This window comes from Perissodus microlepis, chromosome 7, assembly GCF_051167445.1.
Source record: "Perissodus microlepis isolate ML-2025 ecotype Zambia chromosome 7, ASM5116744v1, whole genome shotgun sequence".
In the NCBI taxonomy this organism is placed as follows: domain Eukaryota; kingdom Metazoa; phylum Chordata; class Actinopteri; order Cichliformes; family Cichlidae; genus Perissodus; species Perissodus microlepis.
Window position 1 is genome coordinate 32,821,331 of NC_140467.1, and position 20,867 is coordinate 32,842,197.

Sequence of the window (20,867 nt, forward strand, 5' to 3'; positions counted from 1 at the left end):
TGGAAGGGTGGTTGTCTGGAATTACTACTTATGGAGGGTAAACAGGGAGAAAAAGCTCATGTATGGCAGATTACACAAGAACTGGACTGAATATCAGTTGTAACAGGAATCCAAATTTGTATGGAGGAAAACAGGAGACAGGTGAGCGTCTACAGCTGTCTGTAAAACATGGTGGAGGCTCTGCCAGGGTTTGGGGCTGCGGGGTCGAAACAGATGAAATTATGAATGCTGAAAAGTGCATTCAGATTTTGATCAAACATGTAATACTGTCTGAAAAGCTCCCCAGAGCTTTGACTTCAACATTACTGAAGCAGTGTGGGATAATCTTGACAACAGCAGAGAACAGCAGCCAACATCTAAATAAGAAGTTTGAATGTCCTTCAGGAAGCCTGGAGAACTATTCCTGGAGATTACCTAAAGAAATTACGAAAAAGGTTTCCTATGAGAGTTCAGCCTGTGTTTAAGAATAAAGGTGATCTTGCAAATATTGTGTTTGAAGCTTGTTAGAGTTGTTTATTTTCTTGTTTCAGTACATTACTGCAGCTATTTCCCATTTTTCTAGCAAGATCTAAGGAAATGAGGGGTGGCTCATGAGTTTTGCAGTATAGTGGAAAAGATGATTCTGATAGTTAGGGTTAAGGTTGTCACCAGTGATGACTCCATCAGTTGGTGATGTTATGGTGTTAATTTTTCTTAGTTAAGGTTTTAAAAATAAATCAACAAATCTTCTGTTGAATGTATAAAGCAGGTATTATTAGCAAGTTTGGAGTGAAAGTGTCAAAGCTAGTAAAATAGAAGAGTTCCTATAGGAACGTGAAAATGTGATTATCCTCTTTTTGATAATCATGCACTTACTACTTTGTGTTTTTTGGCACTAGTTATCATAACCAGCTGAGTGGTGCTTTGTTGGTTACGTTTTGTTGTCTCTCTTGTTGGTGCTAATGCCTCTGCAGCCAGACTCTTCAGTCGGGTCATTGTGGTGCTGTTCTAATATTATCTACCTGGCTGGAGATTAGCTCTAATCAGGCACCAGGTCAGTCTTCTTCCAGCAGCCTTGCATGCGTGTAGTCCTTGTGGTGGGCATCAGTGTGCCAACATTAGATCCTGATGACTTGATTTTATGTGTTATTGAATGGACAGTAGGTATCAAACACTCTTCTACACATATTATAAATGAACAGCTGCATGGTCAATACCAACATGACTGTACACGCCGCGCCCTTCACCACCTGGAAATACCGACATAAGACTGGCACACCGTGTAAATACAAACGCGCCCATGCTGCAACAACCTCAATAGGGCTGAACTATTGTGCTGAAGCTCTGCTGTAAGTCTGCAGCCTTCCAGTTCGGTGTGTCCATTCAGCAAGAGCCACTTTTCACCAAACGAGGACACGCCATGCTGGGTGGCCTGGAAAAAATGCGTGGCACTGCTCCCATCTCGCTTATTGGCCGAAGCACAATCATAAAGACATAATCTCATCAGCTGGCTTGCCTCTTCCTTTTCTCCCTTACTTCTTTTGTTTGTCTTTCTCTTGCGTCTGTTTGTGCTTCGTAAAGCATGAACAGCAAAAAACACAGCTGATGAAACTTAGGGTGGAAACAACTTGTGGAAGAAATCTGATTTATTGAGCTCTAAATGAATATTTTTTTTCTTCAGTGCAAGAAAAGCATCAACCACACTGCTGAAATTATATGACTTCACCTATATCTTTCAGATTATCAAACAAATGTTAATATTAGACAAAGATAACCTGGTTAAATACAAAATATGCTTTTTAATTGATGATTTTATTAATTAAAGGGGAAAAAATCAAACCAATCCTACCTGGACCTGTGTGGAAAAGTAGTTTGCCCCTAAACCTAATAACTGGTTGTGCTACCGTTGGCAGCAACAACGGTAATCAAGTGTTTGCAGTAACTGTCAGTGAGTGTTTCACGTCTCTGTGGAGGAATTTTGGCCCTCTCTTCTTTGCAGAATTGTTTTAATTTGGCCACATTGAAGAGTTTGCCAGCACAGCCATGGTCATGCCAAAGAATCTCAATTGGATTTAAGTCCAGACTTTGACCCAAAACCCAAAAGCGTTTATATTATCCTGCTGCATAACCCAAATGAGCTTGAGCTTCAAGGCATGAACTGATGGTCGGACATTCTCCTTCAGGATTTTTTGGGTGGATTTTCAGAATTCACAGTTCCATCAGTTACAGAAAGCTGTCCTAAAATAGCAAAGCAGTTCCAGACCATCACACTGCCACCACCATGTTTGACTGTTGGTGTGGTTTTCTTTTTATTCAATGCTGTGTCGGTTTTATGCCAGATGTAACAAGACTTAAACCTTCCAAAAAGTCCTGTCAGCCAACAGAATGTTTTCCCAAAAGTCTTGAAGATCATCAAGATGTTTCTTGACAAACCTGACACAAGGTTGTCTATTGCAGTCTCACACACTGTCCCATATTTGTGTGCTTTTTCAGTTCAGATCAATCAGTAACTTTGCTTATAAAATGCACATCACCATCTGACTTTTGATCCACAAAGTGAAAGTACATCAGCCTTCCAGGAAGTCTTCATCATAATTAAGCTTAACTACTGGTTCAAAAACAATTAATCTTATCACACAGACGATTCTTTACATTTGGTCTACGTGCTGTGCACACTGCTTGGCAACAGCATTAAAACCACCTGTCTAATGTAGTGTAAGTATTTGTCGTAGCCCTAACTGCAGTTTGTGAAGTCCTGTTATGAAGCCTCAAGTGTTTTTGCCATCTCCATCTTTGTGTTTTGAAGCCTGGCAGAAATCTCACCGAAACGGCACTTGTCAGTCACAAGTTGTTAGCCAGCAAATATCCCCTCGGTAATCCCCCTTTATGAGACTTTAGTGAGATTTATATTTCCGCATGTGTGGCCTCTCTAGAAATGTCACTACACGTTGCATTGACATGAACCCGAAGAAAATGGGCCACCAGTAACCAGCCGCACAGTGTTGATGTAGGCTGCCACAGGTTCCACTAAAGGATGGTGGTAACTTAAACTACTCTCGCAGTCTTTTTTTGACACATGGGTGTGTGCAGCCTGTTGGAGGTAATTTTTCAGGACTCTGGCAGTGCTCGATCTGTACCTCCTTACACAATGGAGCAGATACCGGTCCTGCCCAATGACCGGAAGTTGCCATCGGGTTGCTGAGTGCTTTCTAGGCCTGTGTGACTGTGACCTAAGTTGGACCCTGCCTTACTCGCACGTTGTGTGTGCAGCTGTCAGTGTGTGCATCGCAAAGTGAATATAAACACAGCATAGAAATACCCACTTTATTTGAAAAAATGAAGTGTAAATGTGTGTTTCAGGTGATTCGTGCACTCATATTTAATTTTTTGTAAGTGAGCAAGAGGGCTGTCAAGTGCATTTTTAGGAATTTGTATGCAAAGGGGGCTTTTTGAAAGAGAAAATTATCCAACTCGTGAAGCTGAAATTGATCAATTCTAGATAAATTATAGTTTACAAAGGTCAAATTGCTTTGTATTTGTGTGTGGATTGAAGCATGTGCTTCAAAACTTACACCGAAATTGCTGCAAACGTTTGTAAATCTTAGTTTATATAGCGTACGCGTTTGTAGCCTTTTTGAGACATATTTCTCTCTATAGTCGGGAGGCCACTGCTGTTGGGGAGTGTCATCGCTGTGGGTGTTTGTGTGCTGGCTCAAAAAAGTGCCTGAAGATGACTGTTTTTGTAACGTTAAACTTTATCAATAAATAATATAAAAGTAGACTGCATATCAAAAAAATACCCTGCTGAAACAATGAAAAATGAAAAGCGTCTTTCTCAAGGCAAAGTGGAAATTAATCTAAATCAGTGTCCTGTTTAATGGCGTCTGTTTGGCACCCTGTGGTGAGCAAGGAGGACAGCAGGCGTGAGTATGGCCTGTCCCATAGCCTGAGGACAGAAGATGAATCGCTTCTGCCTCCATGATGCAGCCTTTTATCATAGAAAAAAAGAGCCACACAACTAACTGCAGCAGGAAGGGAGCGGCCCCTAAACAAACATCCCCGTTAAGTTGTGGTCTTTATTAAATTGCACAGAATTTCGTTCCCCTTTCTTTTCTCATGTTACGGAGAAAAGAAAGGTCAGCTAAAGCAGCAAGTCAGAGAGAGAGGATGCGGAGTAAGGCGCTGCAGAGGAGTCTCATCTAACCATCGAGTCTCATGTGAGAAGAAGAAAGACAAAAAGAAAAAGTGAAAGACTGTGAAAGGGGAAGCGAGCCCAGCAGCAAGCCTGATTTATTGATGGGACGTGCTGTTGGCATCCAGAGACTTCCTCTAAGTCAGGATGCCAGTTTAGCAAGGAAAACCTTTTTTATGTGGGGTAGGATTTAACAGAGGAACTAAAAAAAAGAGGTTTGGGGCTAAAAAATAAGAGATTTCTGGGAGCGAGGGCCCTTTTCAGAGATGCTAACACACTGTGTCAAGAGTGTGTGTACACAGGATTTAAATGGCATTGTGGTTTCTGCTGTTACTACTGCTGAATACTGATGTTTCGTCATGGCTGTCAGGAGGAATATGTGGGAAAACAGTACTCATGATTAGTTTAAAAGTCACAGACTGAGGTTTGAGATGGGCGTAGCTTCCAGGTTTAAAGTGAATTACGCTGGCATTATCTCTAATGAACAGCAGGGGGAGACCCATCTAGTGTGCACTCTCCCGATTAGTTTTGCTTCTCATTCGTTAGCTCCAAGTCTTAATAAATTCAGCATAATGTTAACTTTGTACATTATGGCCCACTAAGAGTAAAAATGGAGGATAAAATGGGGCATGCTTTACCACATGGTGATGCCTATAAGCATGCAGTGCCTCTCGGGTCCTCAGTCAGACCCACCCTTGGCTTGTCGTTTCCACACCAACTGTGGCTTTAGCTAAGGAAGTAGACTAGGTCGCCTGCTAACAGGAGGTCGCTGGTTAGGTCACCAGCTCCTCCAGTCTGCTCTCAAAGTGCAGAGCAAGATACTGAACCCCAAGTTTCCATCTAATACCATGATCATTAAAAAAAAAGAGTCTAAAGGCATAAATGATGATGTTTATGGATTTAGCTTGTACTGTAAAATTGAGTGTTGAGAGGAAGAAATAAGTCCTTTTATTTAAATGCTAAAGTTACTGTTACTTACCTATTAACCCCCACCCCTCATTTGTTTTGGACTTAACATGGATTTTTGTGCCATATTAATTTATTTCTTAATAATATTTTGCCTTGAAAAACAGACAAGATAAAAACATTAAAAGCATTACACTCATCAGCTGTTCAGTAATGTGTTTTACGTGACATTAATACCAATAAGATAATAAGATTTGTAAAATATGCACAAATCCTACTGATATTATTATCTTAATACATGTTGTTATTTGCTTTTTTATGAGCTTCCTGTTAACCTTAATCAGATATTGGTAACTGTCATATCATCAGGATATGATAACGGACGTATGGCAGATGTGGTTTGTCACTAAACTTCAGCAGTTAAAACTGATTTCTAAAGTTCGAAATCTCTTAGATACTGGTCTGGATGTTCTCACACGTAAACACTTGACAGTGGTCGGGCGAGTTGGGTCAAGATTTTTGGCCTCATTCTCAAATTTCAGCATTTATCAATATTTTCTAACCTTAGCTACCATAATTACCAGTTTTCCAAGCCAATGTGCAGAATAATAAGGAATTAAATGTACAGCTTTAAACAAAACATTTTTATAGACCTATTCCAATAGGCAGCTCTTTTGCTGAGGTGTGATCATACTTTGGTTTTCAGTGCTTAGTAAATACAACAAAATTCATTAAAGACTTAGATTTTTGTTGGATGTCATCACTTACAATGTCGCCTTTGGCTATAACCCATTTATGGATGTTTTTTTTTAATCATCCTCCACCTGCTTCTTCCTTTTGCTCTCTTTTTGGCATCAGCTTCTTTGTTACCTTAGCCAAAGTGCACAAGAGAGAGTAATTGTCTTCATAGTGTACACTAGAAGAATCAATATTCTTGTTTTTCTATACTGTGTATGTCTGTATGGATAGATATACCTGCTTGTATTTTTTGGGTAGTGTAAGAGGTGATAGAAACACTGTAGGATTACTGATCTACTGGACGGGTGGATATATTTCAGTGTATAATGCTGAAAATAAACAAACTGAACTCTTTTACTTTATGAAGGTGAACCTAATACAACATGTATATATAATGCACAGTTCACCTTATTTATTGCATCCTCTTTTTATGGTCACAGACAGGCTGAATTTTGAACCTTGTGTTTAATTGCAGTCATCATATTGTTACACATCTTTTAATACATATTTATGGAGGCAGGAGGTCTGTCCACACTTAAAACCATTTTAACTTTCAATCAGTTTACAAGTGGTTTAGTATTATAGTTCGGCAAGATTTCTTTATCCTCTGTGCCACACCTGGAAACGCTCCTGTTCCGACTATCAATTACAGAGAGGACATAAAGGATCCGGGGAAAGAAGTTTTATAATATAGGTTAACTGCGAGCTCTGAGTGGTGGAGGGCGGCCTTGTGATGGAGATTAGAGCAGATTTAGATCACCGCCTGCAGAGTTGATGGAGCCAGGTACAGCAGGTTAAGAACAGTCAGCTGATCGCCTCAGGGAAGACACAGACAAACAGCAGGTTTGTCTGTGTGTGTGTGTCAGTTTTGAATGCCATGGCAACTCAGGGGGAAAAAATACAAGCTTTTTGAGTTTGCAACGCCTACATCCGACCAGAAGACAGAAATAGTAACTTATTATAAACCATTTATAGACTTTCTGCCAACTTCAAAATAAAGCCCTCAGGAAGAGAGCTGCACACTTGACTCCAGAAAAATCATGTGCAGTAGGCGTGTACTGATGGCAAGATGGTGTCTTTGCATATGTTTGTGCTTTTTAATTCCTGTTAGCTTTCAGAAATGGAAGATGTATTTTAGCTTTAATTTGTATAAACTAGTGAACTAAGCTTTTTTTCTGTAGCCACAACATCTGACATGCAGGCAGTAGTGTGTGTAAGTGTGTACGTGTTGCTACTAATAAACATAAAATACATTCAGTGAGCCAGAGGAGCCGAGCTAATGTTGATAAATAATCAAATAGTCAAGTCACCTTCAATCCAAAACAGTCGCTGAATGACAAAGTGCAGAACAGGAGAAACACAATCGCAAAATCTGAGGATATATTGACAGGGGTACTGACACAGGTGAGGCCCACACACAGTAGAAGAAAAGCCAGAATGGATGTTTCCTGAACTTGCATTTCTTTGAATAGCCAGCAGGGTAGCTGGTTCAGGATGTGATGGTACGGTGGCTACGAGCGTCTTTTACATCCAGTCTACAAGGGAATGGTTTTTGAGAGCTGTGAAAAATGGGCAAACGCATACAGAGATACCTGGATTTGTCGGCAAGATAGGCAGATCTGATTGCAGCACAGCTGATGCACATACATGTTGATCACACCACCTGTAGATTTCTCTACAGGCGACAGGAGACAGGTGGTGAGATGTCTCCCTTTAGAATAAATGCTCCCTGACAGCTTAAACCTCTGTTGCATTCATTACACAGCCCAGCAAAGTGCGAGGGCTCGTCTCACTCCGCAGATCTGTGTTTGCAAGCCTCTGAAGCATTGCCAGACAGGCGTGTCTCGCCGCATACTCTGAGACAATCAATCACAGGCCCTCGAGCTCCTGCAAGGCTGCCACCTGTCCCACTTAGAGGGCACACAAAGTACAGCACACGTAGCCTCAGATGAGTGAACAAACTGCAGCTGGCTCTGCAGGAATCCTAATTAAAAGCTTTGCTGAATAAGTTATGAAGAAGTGGGTTTGCATCGAGTTAAACTGCCATGACTGCAGTGTCATCAAATGACCGAGACACGTGATGCTCAGTATCGACAGTATAATTACGCAGCAATAAGGAAGTAATAACCTGTTCAGTTTAACTGGGCTCGTAAAACGAAGCCTTCTTGAAGGAGCCTGCTGCTAGTGTCAAGTTCAAATCTGTGCTGGGAAAGGAGAAGTTTGGCCTGTAAACAAATCAGGTTTATAAGTCAAGGCGGCGTTGCATCAAATTATTCTGCCAGGAAGTAAATAAATGCATGTTGGTAGAATTTGAGGTATTTCAGTTGTAGAAAGTGAATACAAGAAGCTCAATGCTGATTTCAAACAAAAACGCTTGAGTGAGATGCTGAATCTGGTGATGAGGTGTTATTGGTGTGTTTGTTAGCATTAGGAGTATTTCCAAGCAAATGACCAAGGGATTGGTATTCTTTTTTTTTTCTTTTTTTTTTTACCAAAGATAGGAAGTTACTCCAATTTAGAAGAGATTAATTTGTGTAGATGCTCCTGATCCAAATCCGGGAACTTTTGGAAAGATTCTTTATATTTATTGCAGGATATTGTGGGGCATAATTGGACATTTCACATCATATCTTCACAAAAACATCAAGTTAGGAGACAGGAACTGAGCTCTTTGATAATGATCATACATGTATGTTTCACTCAACATGAAACATACATGTATGACCATGTGGATTTACAGCAAAGGACTTTATATTTTAACTAAGAGTTTAAATATTCTTAAGTACAGATGTTTAAAAAGAACAGCAGGTGATCACACCCATTTTTCTGCACGTCTTTCAGCTGAAGATCTCCTTCAACGAGTCCAGCCTCCAGAGCACCTACGAGTATCCATCAGAAAGCAGCGTGTGGGACAGCGGGGAGGAGGAAGAGGAGGACAAACAAGATGAGAAGTTGGCAGACGAACAGCCGAGCATGGTAGGACGGATCCACATCCCTCGAGCCAGTTTGACCGGCTCGCCCTCCCACACCACCAACAGCAACGGTGAGATTTTGTGAAACAAAGAAGAGCTGGTTGTCAAATCTCCTTCATATACTCATGGTCCTCAGAGGATGACGATGATGATTATTATTATTTTATTTATCATCATCACAATGTACCCTAAAATCCACTGGCTCAGATTGTACTTAATGGCACAGCTTGCAAGATAAGTGCATTTGTAGTCGCACATATCTTGCAAGTTTTTTGTTTGCAAGGACGAACTTTTTCAGTTTTAGTTTTAGTTTTAAATTCTCACTTCAGATGTTAGAGGGTTACCTAGGCAACCAGTGCCTGGAGAGTTTGCAAGCGACCAGCCATGTAAATCAAACTTAAGCGAATCACCTTTCATGATTGATCCAGTATTTTTAGTAGTGGGAGAAATTAACTACCTTTAAAAAACACACCCCTACTTTGTCTTCACTCTTGAGCTGCATTTACTGAACTTTTACTGTGAGCTGCCCCCAAATTAACTTAAAACCTTTACAGCAGTTTGCTTATCATGACAAGTTATATCACTTAAAAACATCAGGCTAGCCTGTCTGCATGAGCATGTTTGGTCAGTTTTCATCTTTAAGGCTTTAGGCTTTCAGTGCGAGCATATTTGTAATATGTGTAGCCTCATAATAATTTTAGAATGAGTTAAAAATCATGTTAATTGTTGCCAACATAGCTATGCTTTTAGGTTTATTCAAAATTAATTTAGGCAAAAACACCTAGCAGCCACATTCTGATGCAAATTAGATAAAGCAGATGTTAACAGAATTAAAGGTTTAGCACTAAAAAACACTGCATGTGGAGCAGAGATTAAAATGGTGAAGTGTATTCGCATCCTAAATGAACTGAGGCTAGGCTAGTGGTATTTTTAGGTTTTTTTTTTTTTAAAGGGGGCTGCTTTTGTTTGCTTGGGTTTGTTTGCTTGGGGGTATTTATATATCTGGGCAAAATGGCACTGAAAGATCAGACTGCTAATCTGACTACTTACCTGCATGCATAGATCCAGTTTTATAAAGCTTTTAGCATTCTGCAAGTTCATATTAATAAAACAGCAGATTTCAAAACTGAAGAATTTGCGAGCGCTTCCAGAGATTAAAGAGAGCTGCCGATGTGCAGAAGGAAGGGGAAGATGCTGTGTAAAGTGCAAAGCTAGTCCAATAAGGTCATTACTGCTTTGTTTTGCCATCATCATCCTCCTCATTTGTATGGAGGTAAAGTGAGTATGTAAGCCACAATAGGTGTGGTGGCAGAGCCCCCTACTGGCTGCCCTGTTTACTACATCTGAGAGCAGCTGACTCACTCAGATATAATAAGCCCTTCAGCTAACAAGTGGATCCTGTTATAGCAGCATTTTTGGCCTTTTTAGGTAAAAAAGAAAAAAAAATTAAACCGGTGATTTTTGTATGTTTGTTAAACGTGATGACTATCGTGTCTCCTCTGGGTTACATAATGAACTATATTGTGCTTTGCCACTGGAAAATCAATAAGAAAGCTCATAATTGTAGCTCTAAATCACCAGATTATGTTACGCCCCTCTTCAACCTCTACTGAGGCTGTGCAAAAGTCTTTGGCGTTGCTTAGTAATTAAAATAAAACCAATGTTTCTAAGAACTCTGCTGTCACAGTCTCCACTGTGGTGCAGCAGGGCTGAAGCAACCGATTGTGTGAAACGACTTCATCCTCCAAGAAACAGTGGCCACTGTAGTGATTTAACAACAGTGTATTCACATACTGTATCTCATAAAGCACCGTCATTAAAAGCAGCTCACATTCTTTATACCAAAAACACACTTGAAAACCTAAATGTTGGAATGACTTGGATAAAAATAAAAATGCAGAGGGGAAAGTTACACAGTTAATATCTAATGTGTTTTAGTCTTATTTATTTATTTATTTTTGTCTGCAGATCTGTCCAGCTACATTCCCAAGCACTCGGTAGACTTCAGCGCCTGGCAGGAGCACAAACACGATGACGGCATTAACCAGGAGGATGCCGCCTCCCAGCAGACACAGATAACTGAGGAGGTCATGGTGAGGGAAACGCCTTCAGCTGCCATACTTTCATAGTTTCAGACTCCACAGGAGGAGATGTGACCCCCTGTTTTTCACCTCCATCGATCAACTCAAAGTATTTGATTTACAAATATATGAAACAGAGAAAAGCAGCATATTTTACATCCATGAAAGTTGGTATGTTGCCATTTTATGATTTAATGAATTTTGGTTAAAATTATAGATGGATTATTGATTATAGATGGCACATTAAGGTACTGGGTCCGAAACTGAAACTTGTGATACTTCAGCAATTCAGACTGTTATACACGGCATCATTTTATAGAGTTGTAGGTGATAAATTTAATGTGATGATAAGGAAAGGTTCAGGCTTCAGAATGCATTGAACAAACAGTTTCAGACAGTGTTTTTCTTTTCTTATTATCCATGAATCTTCATTCAGAGGCATAGAGACTGGTTGGCAATTGGATGCTGGCAGTTGCTGGGTGAAATTGGTTTAAGAGAGGATGCTGCACTGTAAACCTCTGTGTGATTATTTTGGTCACTTGCAGATTGCCTTAACCGCCTGTAGTTTGCATTGAAGTTGCTGTCGTATCTTCAGACACTCGTCCTTTACTCTCTTAGCTGCAGTGAAACTACAGCCAGTCAGTTACACTTTTTCAATTTGTCTGCAAACATTTGAAGATAAGAAGCAAACTACTGGTAATCACAGCAACCTGCTAGCAACCAAAGCAATCACATGCAAGATTTCAGTGTGACCAACTTCATTCTAGTGATTGCAGCAACCTCCAGCGACCACACATCTTGCAACCAAACTCATCTCTAGTGCCTAATATAGTCATTTTAGGCACTGAGGCCCCGCCCACCTGCTGTTCCAGCCTTATGTCTGTAAAGGGGCAGCCAATCAGAAGAAAGGTGACTTAAAAGTAGTGAACTGAGGGGCTGAACCAAAACTCAAATAGTAGTTTGATTCTTTCTATTCTTTCTATTATTGTAGGGTATCTTAGATTACATAACTTTATTTAATTCAAAGTATTTCTTTCTCTTTTCTCCTCAGCTCACGCCGGCGGACAGCTCCTCCCTCACCGACTACAGCAGCGAGCCCGCTCTTTACTTCTGATCTGCCTGACCAATCAGCTGTACAGTAGCATCGCAGCATCTCACCTGTGGGACCAGACTGCCTCCACCTTGACACTCCAGCCGACTATAAGCACATCATCCTGACCAGACAGGAAACATGGGTGTTTTATTTTTGTTTTTCTGGCTGATTTCCTGCCACGGCACCGCCACACGCCACGTTACCAGCTGCGCATCGGAGCTGCCGGGTGGCTGGCGTGGTGTTCAATGCCCACCTTCTTTCTGAAGCTGAAGCAACAAATCTTAAAAAGAAAAGAAGAAGGAAAAAAAAAAAGCAGCTGGGCTGTCTTTCCCAACCCGTGATCCTCTAACAGACAGTTGATCTGTCAGCGTCCAGAATCTTCCTCCTTGCCACGCTGTAGAAGTTTTTGCTGCTTTCGAGGTTCAAATTTAGCTTCAGGTTTTATTTTATTTTATTCTTTTTGGAGGATGTCGACGAGGGAAGGAGCCGACAGAGTTCAGTGTTATCGTGGAAGCGTGTCATTACAGCAGATTGGCGGCAGATACACATAAAAATGGTGAAAGGGTGCCACAATTGCATTTCTTTGTTCTCTTTTTTTTTCTTTTTTTATCCGCATGTTTTGATTTGAATCCAGCACTTCTGTTGGTTCTGTCTTACTGTAAAGTTTCTCTATGCCTTTTTTTTTTTTTTTTGTTAGGTTTGGTATATTTTCTGGCAGACTATGCTGTACTGATTGAAGCTGCTGGATTTTTTTTTTTTTGGCAAGCAAACTTCAACACGCTTCACTTCTTCATGTGACGAGGGAGGAAACATATGCACCCCACCCCCTGGGATCAGTAGCACCTCTCATTTCTTATTAAATGCTTGATAAAGTGACCTTGGCCAACAATGTCTGTATGTCCGTATTGCTGAAATCACGTGTCCGTATATCCGCTCTGGAAAGCTGGTAGACCTCCCGATGCCTTTCCTCGGCTCTTTGTGTATTTATTCCTGCTTAACGTTGAAGTTTGCATGTCTGAAATCTGCTTTCTTTTTTTTGAGGGGGGGGGTCGTTTTGTTTGTTTTCGTTTTTTTGTACAGATGTTTGCTGGTGAGGGCTCCGAAAGATCCCCGCCAGACCAGTCGGACCTCATCTACTTTCACATTCCACAGGGAAAGAAGGCGGTCCACTTTGAAGGCAACAGTGATTGTGATTGATCATTAAAAGAAAAAAAAAAAGGCGTTTTGTGAGAAAGAATGAAAGTTTGTGTGTGTGTCTTTTTTTATTATTATTATTCATATTTTTTATATGCTCATAATGCCAACTGATTAAAGAGTTCCTGTAAAGGCCTCGCATCCACTCTTCGGCCAGTATTGTTGCACTGTCTCCACTGGGATTCATCTCTTCTGCTCATTATTTCATGTATTTTTTACATTTTATTTCTCCAATCAGATGCAATTTGTTTCTTTGCCGTCAGGAGCTTTGTCTTTCTCTCTGATGGATTTACAACTTATACGTTTCGTCCGGGAGTCTTGGTTGATAGATGTCTTTGCACTGTCATGCTTTCAACTTTGTTTTGCACCTCATGAGGAAGTAAGAGTGGGCTGTAGAGGAAATGTGCACTTAAAAGAACGAGAAGCCTACAGACTGGTGACAAATTAGAGGAGAAGGTTAAAAGCGTCTCAATGACGTGCCTCCAAAACACGATGATGTCATCTAACACGTTGGAGACTGTAGCACTTGATTCTTAATGATGTCATCCTCATAAATCCATTCAGTGACATCCCACCTGTTTCCTTTCAAGGTCGGGGAAGGGCATTATCATCCTGTACGAGACCACTTCCATCAACCATGCCAGCAAAATTGCCCCCTGAGGACATATGTGGGGTTAAAGGGTTCAGGCTTTTCCTTTAATTTGTCACCAACCTAAATTTGGTTGAAGAGTTACATTTCAAATAAAAGCCTGACTTAAGTCTAAGTCAGGGTTTTGATTGGGGTGGACTGATATATCAGTTTAGATTGCACTGACTGATATTTAGATATTCTGAAAGAAAAAAGGTGGGGATAATCTGTGCATTTCTAATTTCAATCCCATGTCTCAGTCGGCATGAATGAGTTAAAATTTGAAATGAAACTCTTCAGCCACACACGATTGAATGCATTGCGATGAATGCCATGACCACTTTGTTTTCTTTTGCCACTCTAGTCTTACGATTGTTTGGCCTTGTCACTGTGACCAAAAACAGCAGCCCGAAGTGCAGTTTCGCCACACAGGTCCACAGGGACTTCATCTTTGTCCGCCTACAAAATCTCTCCAACCCCCTGCTGGTGTACACCGATTTGAAAGAACCACCAACTTTGGATGTTTACTTCATGCGCTCAATGTGACTGCTCAGCAATGCTTCTGTTTCAGAAGACTGAATGTAATTTTTTTTTTTTCAATAAATTTCCTGTGGTATGATTATCAGCTTACCAGAAAACATCACATTGAACAGTGAGCCCTGTTATTGTTTCTCCAAACTTTAGCATGGCTGGATTTGACCTTCAATACATTTCTCTGAAAAGGTCTCAAACGGGCAAAAAGTTAGTAATAATGAACACATTTCCATCATTTTACTTGGTCTAGTTCAAAATAGCTGGACTTTCTTTGTGTTATGTGGCTTGACAAAGCCTCAATTCCCAGTCAAGCGATAAATTCTTTCACAACAGCAGTTATCAGCTTCCTTTATTGGTCCAAGCTCTCTGCTTCAGCCTGTGTGTGCGCTCATGTACAAGGAGGCATTGGACACACTTTGGCTTTCATTCTGCACAAAATCAATCAATTGAGCATATCCTACAGATATTTTAGATATGAAAAGAGAGAAACCTTACAAAAAGACCCAGAAGTCTTCCCTGGTGCTGCTTAGTCAAGAGAGCCTTTCTGCAGAAAATCATTTAAACATTAAAGGGTACTCGGCCTGATGAAGTAATAGAAGAGGAAATCAGTTTTTTCCATCACCAACCAAATCTGTGCAAATTCCTGCAAGAAGAAAATGCACAGTTTGTGCTGCTGTAACTTGAAAGCAGAGCTTCATTCAGTGGTAGTGGTAATATGGCGCTCACAAGATTGAAGGTATAAAATATATGAACTTGGAATACAGATCACCTTTAAATTTAGTTTACCAGATATAGTTTAAGCCTAGTTCAAGAGCAAAAAGCCAAATTTAGCCCATTGAACCTCCATGCCAGGAAAATCAAGCCTAAAAGTGAATCAGTAAATTCTGAAATCAAAACTCGTGAGGTTGGCTGCTCTGGATTGGGTTATGTGTCTGGCTTTTGTTACTAAAAGAAAGCCACCTCTGAAAACACTAAAAACTACGCTGGATTATACCTTGCTAACCCAATAATCTCTCCAATATCCTCCAATCCTGCAATACACTCGACAATTCCCTGTCACTTGTAGCTGTGCAAACACAATCTGCAGAAACTCGACTACGGTGCGTCTCATGATCAAAGACACAACAGATAATCAAGGATCACCTCAGAAAAAGCGAGGACCACTGATTGAAACTTGTTGTTCACTGTGGTGTTTACAGAGTGCTCTATCATATCATGAGAGGAAATGAATGAAAACTGCTTGAAACACAAAAATCTTGCGTATGTAAACGAAAACACCAAAAAATGTTAAGTATGCTTGATTTGTAGGCATGGATATAAATCCTCCAAACACACTGATTAAAGGAGACCCATAATGCTCATTTCCATATTCTTATTTGTGGACCCTACCAGAATAGCTGTGCATGATAGAGAGGTTAAAGTAATTCTTAGTCTGAAATGAGCTGATTTAACTGCAGCTTACTTCTGATTGGCTGCCCCTCACAGGCAACCACAGGTGGGAGGGGCCTCTGTGCTTGAGATGACCATATTAGTGATATCCATGCTTTCTGATATCAAATAGAACCAAGAGTAGAAAAAACTGCCAGAAACTGAATGTTTTAAACATAAACTTTTGTCTCTCAGAGTTTATGACCATAAAAGCATTGCGGGTCCCCTTTAACTGAGCCCTGCTTGGACCTCCTTTGGAATTGTGGCTAATGGTCACATGACACACCTGTGGATCCATCAACCCGTGGTAACTGCTGCCTCTGTTGACCAAAACCCACTCTGCGGTACTCTTTTTGCTCTCTCTGTGAACTGAAGGACCAAACTGTGGGCAAACTTCACTGATCTCGTCTTAAATGGCACCAGCAAGAACTTTTCTGATGGCCAGAGACGCAACACTCAACTTTAGCGCTTCTGAAGTGTACACACCGACTCTTGCCGCAGTGTCCCAACCCCATCTTTGTCTATGCCCGATGCAAAATGAGCAGTTTGTGTTGGTCACTCTGTAGCAACACTGTGGTAGAAAGCTTGCTCATCTTTTACTTTCCACCCTCCTCTCGTCTGTAAATCTACATCGCAGCAGATGTGCTTACTGTAAAGTTATTGTCAATGATTTGGGCAAGTGAAAAAAAAAAGTGATGTCATACTTGTACAAATGAAAGCTCAATAAATAGAAGACTTGAAGAAATGCGAGTGCTCCAGCCTTTCTTGTCTATGAATTAAACTATGCGCCAAGTATGACTTCTATGCATATAGTTAAGACAAAGAGTCTGGGTTACTTTATTATTTGGGAATGTCTGATGGGGAAAAAATAAGCTTAAATCCCTTAAAAAACAAAACCTGTTAGAAATCTCAGTTCTAATAAGTCTAAAGTGGTGGATGAACCACATGGGAACAAACATTTTTATACACAACAAAACAAGGACATTAATCTAGAACACAAATAGGAAAAAAACCCTCAGTGGGTAGAAGCAGCACTTTTGGAGCCATGCAAACAGAATAAAGGTGACAAAAGGTGCACTAAAGAGGCGACAGCGTCCCCCAAAAGAAGAGGAATTGTTTGGTGAACTGAGTAGAAACCATCGCGCTCTCCTCAACTTGCACAGGTAGTCTTCCTCCCCTCACCCCAACTGGTCATGGCAGAGTGTTGAAGAGATCCCAGGAGTCACCACTCTACTTGACATTGGCTTTCACCAACAATATGCTTTCCCAAAATACCCATTGACCCACTGCCAAACCCATCACGTGTCATATGGTGTGAAGTCTGCCACAGCATCTCCAGACTCTTTCAGGTCTGTCACTGACAGACCTGCCACTGCTGGTGGTCTCTGGAGAATTCCAATTAAGCTGAATGAGAACCAAGGAGTCCTGGCCTATGCCTCTCACTCAACAAGCAAAACAAACAAATTGGAGTTTTAACACAAAAAAAATGTTAGGAAATACATTTATTGAATCCAGAAACTTACAACAAAGGTTTAAATATATTAAAAATTAGTCCAAAGTGGGGAATAAACTGCCTCAGAAGCCACAGTCAGGTGAGGTCAGGTGCACAGTTTTGCTCCTCGCCTTCAGTGCTCCGTCCTCCGAGGCTCCGTGGCTTTACTGAGGTTTCCTGCCTCCTGCTTTAGGACGCTCAGGAGAGACTGGGAGCTCTCCAATATCTGCAGGAGTTAAAACAAAAACAAAACAACATGAATTAACTTGTGCAGAAACTCAGAGGAAGTGTGGGGTGCACTTTAGAAACAATTAAAGAAGGGGTCCAGGCTTGGCCAATTTGTTGCTTTTTAATCAGGGCAGCTCAGGAGTGTTTGTTTACAGTGATTAAGTGAGACCACAAAGGGAGTTCAGCGTCAGCAGGTGGGATCTTACTGACATCCAGTACAGCAGCCAAAAGCTTCTGTGGCCATACCCAACTTTTAATTAGTTCTTGAATCAACGCTTGAGACTGAGAGGTTTTCTGGTTGATGCAGACAGTCCAACAAACAGCTATTGTTTTAGCATCTTATAACCACTGATCCATTACTCATGCACTAATAAAGGTATCCCACCCCCGCCTCTCCTTCCTCCGAACGTCTGCAGCTGGTATTACCCAGCAAACTTGGGTGAGAAGCAGTTGTGGTATGAGGCTTTTGTGCCAAAAATTACTTGCTATTTTGAGTTAGAAAGAACATTTCTGTCACAAGGTAGAAGCAGCCATGGTGTGACTACATAAGATCCTTTATATTACAAAGACCCTACAATCAGATGACCTCCTATCAGCAAGCACTTGGCAACAGTGGGAAGGAAAAACTCCCTTTTAACAGGAAGAAACCTCCGTATAATGCAGAATAATATATAATACAGAACATCAATCAACATGGAAATTCTTGCTGGGTTTGCTGTTATGCAGAGCTCCGTTTGTTCTCCATTCGCCATGCACCTGTTATGTGATATTGATTAACTTTGCAGAAGAGCCACATGAATTTCAATTTTTTCAAATTTTGCCTTTATAAATAACTGTGTAAACAAAAACTCAGCATATGAAAACCACTGCAGGCTCGGTCATTGACACACCTTGGTGTATGCAGCCTCCGTCTCGGCGATGGTGCGGTCGAAGGTGGCGCGTGCAGCGAGTCTCTGCGTCAGGCTCTCGTTGACTCGGCTCAGCTTCTCCGAGAGGACACGGATGTCGTGCTGCAGCCGCTCCTTTTCCTCTTCCTCCTGTTTGATCTGTCGGTTCAGCTCATCCCGCTTCGAGCAAAGCTCCTCAATACCTGATCGAGAGGGAAAGGTGGGATTAAACTAGAGCCTCAGTAGATCTCCTCGGGACTCAGACAGATGATTTCTGCCATAATTACGCAGCCCAAACACAGACATGGATACAGTAAACTAGGGGTGGGCGATATATCGCTCTATCGCTCGTTGATGATGTCATCAAGCTGCGCCTGTTTTGGTCGAAAGCATCGCGGCTAAAACCATTATCATCTGCAAATTATGGCGGGCGACAGTCATAGCAAAGAGATGAAGCACTCTTGAAATATGGGGAAAGCCAAAAACTGCGCTTCCTCCACTTCCATAACATTGATACATGAATGTTGAATTCTCTCGCAGCTGCTCTATTCCCATGTTGTTGCAGTATATTAATAACTAACCTCGTATTGTGGATGAATAATCTCAGTTGTTCTCCTGACTGAAGTTTGGCCCGTGTATAGCATCCTGCTATGCGATTGCATTTGTCCCTGACCACCAGAATCCCTCACGTTAACTTTTATCGAGTGGAAAAAAAAAAGTTGGCACTGTGCTAATGTTATGCTAACATAGCTGTGTCGCTAGCAATCACGTAGCACAACATTATATACCAGGTAGTCCAACTTCAGTAACCCTGCAAACGCCATCGCTGTTTAGTTTTCTGTCTTCATTTATGTTGGAAGTGGTAGCAGAGCTGTACGTTTTAATTAGTTTCAAAAATCTCTCAGTCAGAACATGGTCTGTCATGTTTAGGTGGAAACTAGCGAGCTAACTTCCTGTTAACGTCTAACTCCGTTAAATTTAATAAATTCTGTTTTCATGGATGCATGGATGTAAAACTTAATTGTTACACCCGATAAAGCAGCAACGCTGATGATTTAATTAAAGATGAAAGAATTTAGACCGTTTTTAACTCTTAGTGTTGTTTGACTTTGGGACCTGAAGCAGAGGGAGTTTTGGACCTAGATTACTCCGCGAAGCTCCTCACTACGGCAGCCGTAATGCTCTGACAATCCATCATGCTGTGCAGCTTACCAAAGTTGTACTAAAACATTTTTTAACAGATTTCTGCATGCCCAAATCGGTTCAAGGTCAGTAAGCACAACCAGAATTCATTCATAAGGCACAATCTCGATTTTTGAGAAAATTAAAGGATTTTAAGTGTGCCTTATAGTGTGGAAAATACGTTATACAGAAGAAAAGACTATATCGTTATATATATCGTTACCGCACATGCTTCAAATTATATCGCGATATGAATTTACTGGTCTTAATTTTCATTTGAGTGAGTGAAATGGTCTAGCCACTTGCGGGTTAGTCGCTATCAATACCAGGACTAAAAAAGTAGGATTAGTGCTTCCCTAATTCCAGCAGACCAGAAACAGATTAACCAACACCTGACATGTGACAAGCTTCAGCTTCACCGGTCTTTTATCTTCTAATACTTTTGAGAGAAGAAGAAAAAGTGTCACATTGACATACAGTTAAACTGCTGCAAAAACTCAGAGCTGATACCTGTTAACACAATTCGCGCCAGTGTGGAGCGCAAAGGGTTAAAGGTGATCTGAGGAGGTTAATCAGATTATTAGGCGAGGTGCAGCATCACAGGTTAACCTCTCAAAAAAAAGGACTTTTTTCGGTTTTAGACAAAATTACAGGCAGCAAACTTTGCTTTAACACAAGGGTGTTAACATTGCAAGCTGGGGCCAGAACACTGGCTCCCCAAAGGATCCACTCCGGCCGCAGAATAGCTCATTAAAATAAATCCAATATGACAAGACAAGCCATCTGAATAAAAATGCTACAAAACATACATAAGGAGGACACAATAAACTTTAACACAATAAGTAAATCCGAGTATTGTTCTCTGGTGACAGTGCAGGCTACAATATGCTTGGTCTACATATTCTCTTGCGAAATTAAAGCGCAATAGAGTCATTTAATAGGCAAATATGCTTAATTTATATATTAACCAGTAAGTATACTACAATTTAAATTTAAGCCGCTAACACTGTTATCCTAATCAGTCTAATGTGTTATTGACAGTAAATAGGCTCACTCACATTTGACCAGCTCGTTGTTGTAGGTCTGCAGAGCCGCAGCTTGTTGGGTCATGTCGGATTTTAGGTCAACCTTCACCGGATTATATCTGACTTTAAACGCGAGGTACTCGGTCGGCTAGCTCGTCATCTATCCCTAGGAGCTAAACAAGCCGGGGTGGACCAAATATTCAGCACTGTTTATTCAGCAAACCTCCTTGAAAAGCAGAGCCCGTACATGGCGGGTTTCCCAGACAACTCAAACCCAGGAGGAACTACCGGACACCCAACCAGAGACG

The 20,867-nt window shown here is 41.0% G+C and overlaps 2 protein-coding genes across 2 annotated transcripts in view; one reads left to right on the plus strand and one right to left on the minus strand.

Annotated features, from left to right (window-relative positions):
* tprn (taperin) overlaps positions 1 to 16,490 on the plus strand; it is a 36,586-nt gene extending 20,096 nt beyond the window's left edge. Inside the window, exons 2-4 of the mRNA XM_084934709.1 lie at positions 8,657 to 8,858; positions 10,756 to 10,880; positions 11,920 to 16,490. Of these exons, the coding sequence (XP_084790835.1) occupies positions 8,657 to 8,858; positions 10,756 to 10,880; positions 11,920 to 11,982 (390 nt within the window). The 3' untranslated portion in view covers positions 11,983 to 16,490. The remainder of the gene's footprint in view (positions 1 to 8,656; positions 8,859 to 10,755; positions 10,881 to 11,919) is intronic.
* A 739-nt stretch (positions 16,491 to 17,229) lies between these two features.
* Positions 17,230 to 20,867, minus strand: ssna1 (Sjogren syndrome nuclear autoantigen 1). Its single transcript, XM_084934710.1, has 3 exons — positions 20,593 to 20,867; positions 18,356 to 18,555; positions 17,230 to 17,463 (listed from the first exon to the last, which is right to left on the minus strand). The coding sequence occupies exons 1-3, from the start codon at positions 20,642 to 20,644 to the stop codon at positions 17,371 to 17,373; spliced, it is 345 nt and encodes a 114-aa protein (XP_084790836.1). The 5' UTR covers positions 20,645 to 20,867; the 3' UTR covers positions 17,230 to 17,370.

Bases quoted from the DNA above. Each gene is read 5' to 3' on its own strand.
- ssna1 (XM_084934710.1), bottom strand. From the start codon at position 20,644: ATGACCCAACAAGCTGCGGCTCTGCAGACCTACAACAACGAGCTGGTC. The intron at 18,556-20,592 runs GTGAGTGAGCCT...CCTCTCGATCAG, and splicing joins CAACAACGAGCTGGTCAAAT to GTATTGAGGAGCTTTGCTCG. The intron at 17,464-18,355 runs GTGTGTCAATGA...TAACTCCTGCAG, and splicing joins CGGAGGCTGCATACACCAAG to ATATTGGAGAGCTCCCAGTC.